Here is a 13,476-nt window from a genome sequence, read left to right as displayed (position 1 = left end):
TGTGATAATTTTTATTTTTCTCCAATTTAATTAATAATTTCAGCGCCTACATTCGAAATATTAGAAATTTTAAGAAATCAGTACCAATCCTGACACTTTGTATTATTTATAGCCGCGATTGTTTTGCAATATTATGCGATAAAATTTGAGTTGAGAAAGTTGTTCTGGACTATTTCTATTAAAAAGATAACTTCCACCACGTGTAGTATGTTGATCTTCGGATGACCTTAAGCAACAAACGTCGAGCGAAAATTAATGTGTTTTAGTGCAAATATGTATCTATTTTACTTCGGAAGATATTCGAAATGATTACTGTTCAGTTCTATACATTCATTTATCGTATTGAGGCTTATAATAAAAAGAAATCGTAAGTTAATGATTATTTGTTCGATCAAAACGTTTTTGGTTACATTTTTGGAAAAATTGCTTTCATTGTCGATGAAATACAATTCAATCGACATTCTTACTCTTTTCTTTCGAAGCAAAAAAAATACTGTTTTGGTACGGATTCGAAGAATTATTACAATCGTATACAAAACAACACAACTCCATTATGACCGACCGAAATAATACAATTTCTCTCGTCGATGACTATTATGAGTAACTAAGATAAATTTCCCTCGTCGATAACTTACAAGTGATCGAAACGAAATTTTCCTCATCGATAACAATTATTAACGACTGAAATAAATATGCTTCGTCGATAACTGTCACGAGCGATCGAAATAAAATTTCTCTCGTCGATAATTATTATAAACAACTGAAATTTAATAGTTACTGGTAAGGAAAACAATTTTTCTTTAAAATATCTTTTAAATCGTGTTCTCTTTCTTTAATTTCTTTTTATTTTATTACTGTCGTTAACTTGTCTAGTGTTCCTTGTAGGTAACCAATTTTATCGATCCGAGAATGTCGAATGGCATGAATTTATGGCCCAACGTGTCGATAACCAGATTTCTGACGAAATGAGTTACCGTAACTCGATAGCCGAGAAAAATGTGATCCGATTATATTCGTCACGACACGATCAAACGTAATCGTACGGTAATTCCCGCTCAATCGCGGTGTAATTATAATTGTAAATCTGTGAAATGTGCAGAAATTATGTTATTATCGCGTAACTTGGAGTAGCTGTTTCAGTACGCGTGATTTCCTGTTTCTTTCGATATTGAAGGTAAGGTATGATCGTTCGTCGATGATATCACCTCGTTAACGTCGATTAACGCTCGTACGTACAGTCGCTCAACAAATATCCCAATAGTGAAAGAAGAAATCTAGAAAATTAGCAGACCACCCCAGTCCTTCGATCGACTAACTCGCTAACTGAACTGAACGCGTTCGTAGACTCGAAAGACATTATTCATTCGAACTGTAGCCATAGTTAAGAATTGATTGTATTAATAAACATCAATATAAAAAAAACTTCTGTTCCCTTGAATCATCATTTTAAAAAATTTCCATTATTTCTTAAGCTAAGAAATATTATATTTTTGTCTACAGTCTTTGCTGAAATTGGTGTCATTTTCACAAACACTGCACAACAAATTCAAACAGTTGTGTTTGACAGAAGAAGCAGAAAATTGCAAAGTAGAAAAGAGTTTAGCAATTTTTGGTAGGACGATTAATTCAGACAAAAGAAATTTGTTCCGCTCGAACAAGAATTTCGCCAGGAAGTCGAAGTAGATCGCCATGCATTTAGTTTTGCGTGTAATTCTATGTCGCGTTTGACGTTTCGTTTAAAGATTTTTCTCTTTGATTTTCTGGGCTCGTATACATGGGAACAACGCAGTATTCTTTTTTTCCTCAAGAGCATCGAAGTTGGTTAGGTAACGCAAACCGATCGAATATTCCTGACGTAATCGCGAGCGGCACTTTTCCGATCGTCGATACTGCGAAACGGCGAACCGTCAAACATACTCGCTCCAGATTATGCAATTTCTGCGTTCCAGGCTCTTGTATCCGCTCGAAAATGTCCGTAGTCCGCGACTTTTGGTTCGTTGGAACGTTGGACGATGTTCAAGATAAATTAGAGTTTGTATGTTATGGTTTGACGTTGTATGACCGCGTTTGACGTCAGTTTCATTCGTCGAATGGACGAAAAGAACGACTAGAAAGTCAAACGCGATACTTGTTTTATCAAATCGTGGCTCCAAAGTAGCTGTTTTACCAAAAAAGTCTCCAAATTGGTTCTAATCTTTGGAACTTGATTAAAACAAGAAGTTACCGAGTTTAAAAATACAAAAATTAAATGTTATGGAAAAATAAAATTTGAATGAGTTAATAAACAAATTCATTATTTGGGCGAAGAGTGAAAGTAACAAGTATCAATATTTTTTATTATTTAATAAATATGATACAAAGTGCTTGCTATGATTCCAACCATTTAATAGCTGCATTTGGAGAATGGAGGGCGTCGATGTGTCTGGGATTTAATTTATTATCGCAGGTTTCGCTATCTGCATTATCTGATGTAAATCGGCAACGACGATAACGGAGCATAAATAAGTTTTGTTTACATTTTCGTTCGTATAATTGGAATGATCCTCGACAGTAGTTCGGTTGAATAATAGGAGTTTAGTAGATCGCTGAATCTATATTTATTGGTATTGATTCTACTTAAAAGAAATCTTGAGAACTATAATGAGAAAATTACTAGGAAATATAGGTAAATATATTGGTGTTTCTATTGGACAGAAATAAATACCAGTATTGTTTTAGTATTCTTACCGTTAACGTTTCTTTCTCATTATCAGTAATTAAGAGCAGTAATAATCTATCAACTCAATGATTTAGATTTTTGATAGTTTCATGTATCAAGATATCGTTAAAATTAAAAATATCGTGAGATAAATTGTAGGTTTAGAAAGTATTAAATGGCAGAGATAAGAAAATTGTTAGTTTCTAATTGTTTTATTGATAAAACGTTGCAGTTCGCAGTGCACATGTATTAAAGGATAATATTTCACAATTCTTTGATAGAAAAACAGAGTTATTAAGATTCTACTGTACAAAGGCTCGGAGAAGAAAATTTCTCCTTATTTTCTGTCCCCAAAGAAAATCTCAAGGAAGCAAATCTCAAGGAAGAATTGATTGCGATTTACGTGTTGTAATTGCATAATACGCATAAATATGCAAGCGGAATTCACAAGCGTTGATTACGGCGCAGTCTAAACGAGTTATCGCACCGATTAGATGATTTCTAATTCGATTTAGAGGCGAGATGGCACTTATTAATAGTTCGCAATCTCCTTGATTCGCTAATTCATTTGTTCGCGTCGCTCGATCGGCGTTCAAATTGATGAGAATGAATTGTTCATCGTGCAAAATTTCGTTGGCAGACATCGTAACCGTTGTACGCACTTTCCATTTTAATCAATTTTTAAATAATTTTTCCATCATGTTTGCTAAAAAATAGTATTTTTTTTAAATTATTATTTATAAAAGTGTTATTTAAAAATGTCTAATATTGTAGAAATTCATATTATTGCGTAGAGTTTTTCAAAGTTGGCAAAGAATTAAAATATACAGAATAATGAAAGAATTACAATGTACGTATTATAGCATTTTTATGACCGATTTTGCACGTTTTTCTGGTCAAATTATGATTGAAAATGAAGCTCAACGAACTTTTTGTGCCGCGGAATCTTTTTAACACCTCTCACCGAGGACGACGAATTTTCGAAACGAAAGATTATGTACTAGTTCAATTATCAGCATGGTCAGTATCGACACAACCTTAAATGTGAAAACGAAAAACGATAGCAATCTTGATGGAAGATCGCTGGTTCCTATCGTGGTTTCAAGTGCCTCGTTGATAATATAAAAGCTTCAGCTAAAAGATAGTAATTGTCCTCTATTATCAACTTTCTTCTCGCTCAATAATAGTAATTACAGTTATAGTAACAGTTTTTAGTAACTAAAATATATTTCGAAAGCAATGAAACTAAAAGGTTCGCAAATATTCATTTTATAAATTAACAACAGCGGCCATAATTTTAATAGTTTCTTTTCCAACGTACACTGTCAGTCAAAAATTTAAATTGTGTAAATATTATCCACGAAGAAGGCTAATTTAAATTTAAAATTAAGATATATATATATATTTAATCAATCAAATTTAACATTTACTAACAAATCATGTTTACAAGTTTTATAACTTTATATAACTTGTAAGTGTATAATTATGTTTAAAAAGTGAGGTGACTTTGGAATTTTTGAAACGTTTCCTCTCAGGGGGAAAACACACGCCAGCCACGATCCATCGCTGAGAATTATTTGATTTATCCTAATTCGCGTGTAATTTCGTGATATTTTCCCCCTGTCTCGTTTACTTTACCTATTTTCACATTATACTTGTTTTTAATAAGTTAGTTTAGTCGCCTCGATGATATTCTTATCTTTAACGTTTCGCGGTAATAGCCGTAACACAAAGTAATGTCGAATACTATCTACTTATCAGAATTGCATTCGTGGAGAAAATGTACATCATTTCTTGGCAATAAAATGATTAGTATCGCGTTATAAATGTTAACCATATACCAAATTACCTGTCAGAGATGGTGATTTACCGCCAAAGATTTAAAGGAAATTTCCCGCCATTTGTCTGTATTGCAACTTGCAATTACGATAAAAATTCTGTGGAATTTTTTGTCATTTCAACATTTGTATAAATCGATAAATTTATCCAAAGTCAGAAAATAATTTCAGATTAAAATTTTGAAAGGTGTCCTTTAACACCTTTTGGTAATAATAGCGTTAATTGGTCGAATAAAGAACGTGTCATCGATTAAAACACGTTACTTATGAAATAGCGGTTCTTTGGAATAATAATTTCTAAATTATACATTCAAACAAATTTCATTTAGGGCTGATTAAAAATTCATGGAATGCGCAGAAACGCGATGGAGGACACACATCTGATTTTTCGCAAACTGCTTGCTTGGTCGGCTCGTTTTTCAGGAAGAAAAACGAAACGACTGCTCCTAGCAGGTGTCACTCAACACCGAGGCGTCGTTTTCCAATGGCAAAAGTATCGATGACTTTGTATTCCAAATTGTTGCTTAGATTTTTTCAAGTTCCGTTTTGCAGAAATATTCAATAGTATATCACAATAGACAGACAGTTATGATGAGTAAAATTTGCAATTCCGGTCCAACTCGGTGTTCTTCATTTTTTTTCTCTGGAAAAGTATAATATAAATAGGTACTTCGAACGCAAAAATAAAGATAAATAAAATTAATGAAATATAGTCTAATTTTTAATTTTTTAATAATATTACTGTATTTACTTCTTTGAACGTTTAAACATATTTTATAGTGTCGCTATCTCCGTCGTCGACCGTTTATAGGTTAATGAAGAGGAACAGCGTATCTCTTGTTTTGCACTGATAAAACCAACGGTATCTTTAACGCAATTACACACTTCAGAAATCATATACTCGTGCGTGCACAACGTATCGAGCGTAAACTAGAAGAAATGCGTAATAATGCCCAACTCCATCTAGTTAACTATTTTTTTCGAAACCTTGCCCGATTTCTCACGAAAGTACTGAATTCTCCTGAATTTTATTAAAAAAATTTATGGACCAAAAACGGTTCATCAGCCTTTCAAACTATACATAAACTTATAAATTAGAATACTTCTTTTATAATCAATATTAGTAAACGTTCTCTTAATTATTACTATTCCCTGAACGATACAAATTCGATTCGATTAATAATAGCAAGACTTTAACATAATGCCAAAGGACCATAAATATTCGTAACAATTTAAGTGAATGTTTTCACCAGTACGATATTCTCGCGACTCGTTACGAGCGAAAATACTAATCAGTATTTGAATTTACCGGGCCGGTGACGTCAGCCGGAGAAACGAGTATCTTGATCGATCAGCAGCCGACGTCGCGAGTAGTTGCGAAGCTCGTGCAATGGGTTCCATCGATCCGCGTTAGTCTGGCCGTGAAACGTAGATCATCGACCGCGCATGTGCACGAAAATCGTCTAACAGTTTCCGGATCCGTCGCTTGGAAGACAAGAAGATAAATTTACGACCGTCTACGCGTTTCTATCAATCTTAAAAGTCCCGTTAACCATTCGTGCGTCGTAGTTACGTAATAACAACGGTCGTGTGGTAATTGTGAAAATATTCTGCGCGGCGGGAAATTCAAACGCGTCGAAATCCGAAACATCGAATTTTGAACGTTTCTTTCGAACTTTCCCGCTCCTTGGGATTTTGACAAGGATTCCGTCGTATCTTTGGAATCGTAGGAGGGGACTAACTTCAGAAATTTGTCGGTAGAATCTTAATTCTGGAAAAAGTGGAACGAACAGAAGCCATCTGGTGGTGAAAGATGTCAACAGCGTACAGAACTATTCCGGCAGCGTCGAGGATCGCGTTGGGGGTTTTCCGGGACTCGACGAAGATTGGTTCGATCGTCGTTAGAAGAATGACTTCCGATCAATGCAACGAACAGGTGGTGCCGAAAGAGGACGTGGTTCGGTTCATTCGCGATTGTTTGTGCAAGGTCGGCACTCCGGGCGAATATGGGCAAACGGTCGGCCACCACTTGATGACCGCCGACTATTGCGGCCATTTTAGTCACGGAATGAACAGATTGCGAATGTACGTGCAAGATATCGAGACCAAGACCACGGACCCAGCTGCGAAACCGCAGATTCTCACTGACTTCCAGGTACGGGGCCTAACTTCCGTCGAACGTTGGTCTCGTTGCGAGGAAGTCCGTCCATTTTATCTTTTCGCCGTCGTATCGAATTAAGGAATCGCGTTAGAAATTAACAAAAATGATGTTCTTCAGGAATTTTTTTCTCGAATAACCTTGAAACGAAAAGTGTAAAATTTTTGGTCAATTGTCTTGAATGGTGACCATTATTTTGTTTTTTGAAAATGAACCAAACAGAATTATTGAAATTTCATTTTCCAAGCAAATGGGTCACTTCCGACCCATAATTCCTTGAGAACTTTTTATTTCCTCGACAAGTAGAATACCATCCAATAATTAAAAAATTTTGACCTTGAGAAAATCGGTTAAAGTCAATTTTGTATTCCACTTTTTTTTCATAGATTTGAAGATGTAGAATTGCTATGGAGGTCCTGATACTTATTTTCTGGCAATTCTGTTTTGAAACTGTGTTTTTTGGATCATTGTCAGTTTTTTCTGATTAGGGATGTCCTTGACGGTTTTTCAAATTTGATGCATGATGAATAGAGTTATTTTGTAGTGTTATTAATGTCAGTAACGTCATCACAAAATGTACAAGTGTTAAGGTTTATTTATTCTAAGCATTTTGAAACGCCGGCCACCAGTGACCATCGCGTTAACCGATTACTCGAAAACGAAGATTGGTGTCTCTGACCTATGATACGAGGTCAGAGTGCACACAGATCTTAGATACGTATCTCCAAACTCATGTTCGATGTTGTGAGGTCATGATGGAGACAGAAAAATTTATAAAATGATTAAACTTGGACTTTCAATTATTTTTTCTTATACAATTTTCTTAATATTAAAGTTGAAATTAATTTTCCAAAAATTACGGCATGAAGCATTTTCAAACTTACGAAAATAAGACAAAAATAATGGTTTAATAAAAGTATTTCAAAATAGGCACTGTTTCAAGAAATTATACGAGAAAAACTATTCCTCGAAGTTTTAGAATATTTGCAATTTTTGGTCACTTAATATCAAAAAGTATATATACAGAGTGTTCGGCCACCCTTGAGAAAGATTTTAATGAGAGATTCTAGAGGCCAAAATAAGACGAAAATCAAGAATCCTAATTTGTTGATTGGAGGCTTCGTTAAAAAGTTATGAACTTTTAAAGTTCCGTCCGTACTGAATTTTTTTTCTTGAAAGTAGATAGGATTTCGGGAATATGTTTATTCACCAAAAATGATTGTAATTACCCCCCGCAATAATGTAATTTTTCCAGAACGATATGAAAATTTTTTTTTTCATCGAAAAATTTAGGCACCTACTTGAATTTTTTTCTCGAAAATGCGTAGGATTTCGGGGTTGTGTCTATTCACCAAAGATGATTGTAATTGACCCCTGCAGCCAAAAATATTTTATCCAGAACGATTTGAAACTTTTTTTTTTCGTCGAAAAATTTAGGCACCTACCCCCTGTCGATTTTTCTTAAAAATTCCTTTTTCACTTTTAGTAATTTTGTTTGACGCCCTACAGAAAAGTTGTCTAATATGTTGTTGTAGGTACCTATGAGATCTACTTCAGAAAAAAGTTTCACTGAAATATATTCCCTATTGCAGGAGATATGGACGTTTGAAAATTGGACCATTTTTATGGAGTTTTTCTCATTTTGCGGGGTCAAGGATCAACTTTTCGAATATTTTTAGAGTTTCTACATATTCTACACTAAAATACGCGTTGTTTGCTTTTTTAAACATTAAAATCGTCCAATCCGTTCAGGAATTATGACGTTTTAAAGATTTACACAAAATTTTGGGCTAACATTTCTAGCCAAAAATTATATTTTCGGTAAGGAATTTTTTTCTCGAAAGTGAGTAGGATTTCGGGGGTATGTCTATTCACCAAAAATGATTGTAATTGACTCTCGAAATCGAAAATAATTTTTTCAAAATGATTTGAAATTTTTTAATTTAATTTTTCAATAACTTTTTAACGAAGCCTCAGTCAAGAAATTAATATTTTTGATTTTCGTCTTACCTTGGCCTCTAGAATCTGCCATTAAAATTTTTTCCAAGAATGGCCGATCATCTTGTATATAAAATAAGAAAATCTCAAAAAGGCTTTTGAAGAAGAATATAGAAATTTCCATTGTATGCAAATGTAATTCAATGAAATATTCAAAACAGAAATATCGTTCCGCCGCTATAGATCCACTCAAAGATAAAGTAAAAAATATGTAATAAACCGAAAGAAGTTAATTGCTCGGACTATTCAGCTTATAAGTCGATCGTACGAAAGTCGTTTCTACGCTTGATGCAGAGATATCGTTCTGCCACTTCAGATATGCGATACAAGTGTCAATAAAGGAACATTTATAGATCGCGTGATGTTCAAGATCGGTTCGTGTCCATTTCACACTTTTACGCAACGAATACGTGATTCACTTATCTAAAACGCAATTTTTTAACGATTTTTTGATATTTTTTCGAAGAAAGAGTAACATATTTTTAATCAAGTTTGAACATATATATTTGGATCTACATTTAAAGAATATTCACTATTTTTTCCATAGAAAATTATTAAATATTGTAAAAGTTACAGTAACCTTAGTAAAGGCATGTTAACGTTACTACAACCACAGAAATATCATCACTTAAAAATTTAACAGTTCCTACAGGTTCCTCCTAGAAACTGAAATATTTTTTTCATATATACAAGCATTAAAGTTCACAGGATATTTCATAGTTCATATTTGCATTCAATTTTCGTGTCGAAATTAAAGTATTAATCGCGCTAGATCAACGTTGATAACCGTAATTTTGAGTATCAGATAAAGAACGTGATTTATAAATACCAGTTATGACAGATTTGCTTTTCGAATGCCTTTACTTTCCAGATTTTGCTTATTAACTGTGTTAGATCGTATCAGTTTGACACAGAAATGTAATGAGTTTTATTAAGAATGAGTCAATGTACTCTTCTGTGTGTTTGTGCAGTAAAAATTTGTTTGAACGAAACTTCCGTCAATTCCTGATTTACCGAAACTCTACTGTACTTAGAGTCAATTTGAAAACCTAGTATATGAATTTTACTATTAAATTTTATTAAGAATCCCCAGTATAACGGTTCTCCAAACTGATGATAACATTTTGAAATTGGTTGTTGCTTTCTGCCCGTCAAGAGACTTTCGTTTATAACGCTGTAGGTCCAAACGTAACCTTAACCGGTGAAGTTCGTTAAAAATGTTTCCAGGCTATAGCGCTGGTGGACGGGAACAATGGGCTAGGCCAAGTGATCGGTAAATACAGCATGGAACTGGCTATAGAGAAGGCGAAGAAGTTCGGAATCGGAATGGTCGCGGCCCGTGGTTCGAACCACTATGGGATCTGCGGCTACTACACGATGATGGCGATCGAACAGAGCTTGATAGGGTTCTCCTGTACCAATACCAGTCCGTTAATGGCCCCAACTCGTAGTAAGGCTCAGGGATTGGGCACCAATCCTCTGTCTTTGGGCATGGGAGCCCTGGACGGGGATCGTTTTCACTTAGACATGGCTACCACAGCCGTGGCTCTGGGGAAGATCGAACTGGCCATCAGAAAGAACGAATCTATACCTTCGGGTTGGGCCTTAGGCAGCGATGGAAAGGTCACTACCGACGCCGAGGACGCTTATGAAGCGTCGCTTTTGATGCCCCTGGGAGGGGAAGAGCGTACTTCTGGATATAAGGGTTACGGACTGGCCGCCATGGTCGAAATACTCTGCGGGATTCTGTCTGGGAGCCATTTTGGGCCCAACATCAGACAATGGAAAAATAAAAATGCGGTGGCTGACCTTGGGCAATGCTTCATGGCTATTAATCCGGAAGCTTTCTGCTCCGATTCGAAGACTAGGCTGTCCACCTTGTTGACACAATTGAGGAATCTTCCTCCCGCTGGAAGTAAATCTGTCATGGTCGCTGGAGATCCTGAGAGAGTCGCCATGGAAGGCGTGAACAAAGTTGGCGGGATCACGTATCATCCTAATCAGTTGAAGGATTCGAAGGAACTGGCGGAACAACTCAACGTTGAACCTCTGAAACTTCTTCCTAAAAGGACAGTTCACTAACGTTTCATGATATTAGGATTCTGAGCCATTCGTCCTACAACTACAGCAATTTCTCGATAAAACGTTCGAGTTTGGAATCGATCGATCATTTTAACGAGGTAGCAGCACGAAATTGGCTCCTGAGATGGGAATTTCTTTCGAGAGATGTCTTACATGGACGCAGACTATAGTCCTTGTGCCAAAGAAGAGGCAATATGTTTTATCGAGGTAGAAATGCGGCGTTTTAACGAGGAGTTGCTGTAATTTTGGAGCATTTATTACGGTTGGATTATTCATTGCATTTAATTTCAACTAACATTTTCTAAGGAATTTGTACTGCCTTTGTAATGTTATTATGACGGGTGGGAAATTGATACAGTTCAAGACTGAGACTAACTTTTCTACATATGAATATTTGAACATTTGGGCGATTCGAATATTCAGTGAATGTAATTTAAATACTATTATAACTCTGGAATGAACAAACGAATGAGTAAATGATAAAAAGTGAGTCTTACATTTAAAGCTACGGAAATTAGAGTTACGTTTATGTTATGCGTAGTCTATCATCGATACAATAATATGTAATTGCAGCTCTAATACCATGAATGCCAAACTCCACTAATGTCACGTTTACTTTGCAAACAATGTTTACACGACACCGACAAGCTCGCGTGTCCGTTTCGCTGATTTAATGGAAACCATGCTCGCGATGATATAATAGCGTCGCAGTCTGATCGTCGATGAACGACGACAAGGCCTTGGACTTGCTCGAAGAATCTCGATTGCACTCATTACCGATCTACAGTCGCGATTATCAATGATGAGCCTTCGGTCCAAACAACAAACGACAGATTTGCATAATCTGGCCACGAGATCGATGGATCCCCGCAATAACTGTCGAGCTTTGTCGATTTTATCTGCGAAACGATAACACGATGAGAAATCATTGTCTGATGAATCACGCGCACAGCTGGGATAAATACTATTTTAACTAGCAAACAGTAAAAAAATATTTTATTTCAGATTATATTGCGGAGTTTCGTAAAAATAGTACTCAAAAGATTTATTATAAGATAAACGAAATTATATAAGAATTATTACAAAGTATATTATAAACTGATGTCATTACTTGTATAACAAAAATGAAATAGCAAACATTGGTATCTAAATATACACAGTAAAAATAAAATAATAAACCAGTAATTATAGAGAAAAAAGAAAGAAATTATTAAATTATAAAAACATAAAAATAAATATTAATCTGAATTCTTTGCAATTACGTTGATATTGTTCATAAATTCTCACATTTTTCATATTTTTTATCAACTTTTAAATTCGCCCAAAAATATTTTCTTTCGGCTTTAGATGATTTAAATATAAATTCATTTTTACAAATAAACGCCTTGAATTAACATTAAATTCACAGAAAATGTTTAAAATATATTATAACTACGCTCTTTGCATATTTAATGTGCGTAAATATATTTTCCTGCATAATTATCGTGCATTAATATCCGTAGTCCACTTATCACTTTCGTCCTTGTACTATTTTACTTCACACACAGCATAATTATTTTTTGTTTTGTAACAATATATTATATAAACACACTATGTAGTTATAAGGTATAACTATGAATAATATGTATAATATTATAAAAAAAACCTTTTTTATGTATCAGTCCTTTTTTCTTTTCGTTATATAGGGTGTCCCATCTAACTTTAGCATTTTACATCGTTTAGTATTATAGTTACGGTTATTATTACGATGTTATTTTTCGCGAGGCGCAAACATCGACGATATCGGGCATCGTTGACCAGAGATTCCTTCTGCTTTCTCTCCGGAGTCAGTAAACAGGGTTATCGGTGAAGTCTCGCAGACTTTGTGTCCATCTTAAAAGCGTCTTATCGAGTTTAATTAAAAAAACAATGATCACACAAGCGACGGCGTAATTGATTTCTCGTTGATGATTTTTTCAAAGTGGTTCGCTTATTGCGCATAAAAAATCATACGTCATCTGACCGCGTTGCGTCACTGTTTAACATTTGGTTTGCGAGCTGCAAAAACAGCCAAGAATTTAATTATTCATAGTGAAAATTCCCTTTCCTGAAATTAATATTAACTAAATTGCATCTGCTGAAACTAAATAAAATCTATTAAAACGAGTGGTTTAGGAAACATAGGATGCTTTCATGAATTTTATTTTTGAAAGAAGATGATTCTACGCGAAAAAATATATCGAAAATATGGAATAATTTTTTTCTGTACTGGACTTTGTTTTGGAAGAAATCGAGTTTGAAAATTCGTGGGGCGCGCGTGCAACGGAGGGCACAAGTTTGTACGCGTACCCCACGAATTTTTAAATTCAATTATCTTGGAAACGAAGCATTTTACGAACAAATTTTATTCTTCGTTTTTGGCTTATTTTTTAAAAACAGACTACATTTTCTTGCGATGATTATATTTGAAGGAAGAGAGAGAGAGATTCGAGAGATTATAGAAACTTATTTCAACGGGTTAATATTTTTCTTAACTCTTAACTGGAAACGTGGGGCTTTTTTAAACTCCCGCGACTAATTTTATTTGTAATTAATTATGTTGCGCTACTATTTAGCGAATTCAACTGGCATAAAACAAAGGCAGTATTTTTGGATTCCCCACGATACTAGTTATGTTTTTAAAATACATAATAGTAATTAAAGATTGAGTCTTTTGATGTATT

At 34.7% G+C, this 13,476-nt stretch overlaps 2 protein-coding genes across 5 annotated transcripts in view; both read left to right on the top strand.

Moving 5' to 3' along the window:
- The window catches only part of Clc-a (chloride channel protein 2), a 45,932-nt gene that overhangs the window by 2,040 nt on the left and 30,416 nt on the right, over window positions 1-13,476 (top strand). The gene's annotated exons all lie outside the window — the stretch shown is intronic.
- LOC143351827 (putative oxidoreductase YjmC) lies at window positions 5,880-12,022 on the top strand. 4 transcript variants are annotated; one of them, XR_013081815.1, is made up of 3 exons: window positions 5,880-6,691; window positions 9,920-10,970; window positions 11,026-12,022. XR_013081815.1 is itself a non-coding variant. In XM_076783831.1 (3 exons), exons 2-3 carry the CDS (start codon window positions 6,350-6,352, stop codon window positions 10,772-10,774), a joined length of 1,197 nt encoding a protein of 398 aa, XP_076639946.1. In that variant the 5' UTR covers window positions 5,880-6,129; window positions 6,298-6,349; the 3' UTR covers window positions 10,775-12,022. The 4 variants fall into 4 exon arrangements, 3 of the variants coding, with proteins under 3 accessions (XP_076639946.1, XP_076639956.1, XP_076639932.1); XM_076783831.1 differs by having other exon boundaries at window positions 5,880-6,129; window positions 6,298-6,691; window positions 9,920-12,022; XM_076783841.1 differs by having other exon boundaries at window positions 5,880-6,129; window positions 6,267-6,691; window positions 9,920-12,022.

Source organism: Colletes latitarsis, chromosome 1 (genome assembly GCF_051014445.1).
Source record: "Colletes latitarsis isolate SP2378_abdomen chromosome 1, iyColLati1, whole genome shotgun sequence".
NCBI classification, from domain to species: Eukaryota; Metazoa; Arthropoda; class Insecta; order Hymenoptera; family Colletidae; genus Colletes; species Colletes latitarsis.
The sequence above is the reverse complement of the archived record's forward strand: the minus strand, read 5'-3'. Positions and strand labels throughout refer to the sequence as shown.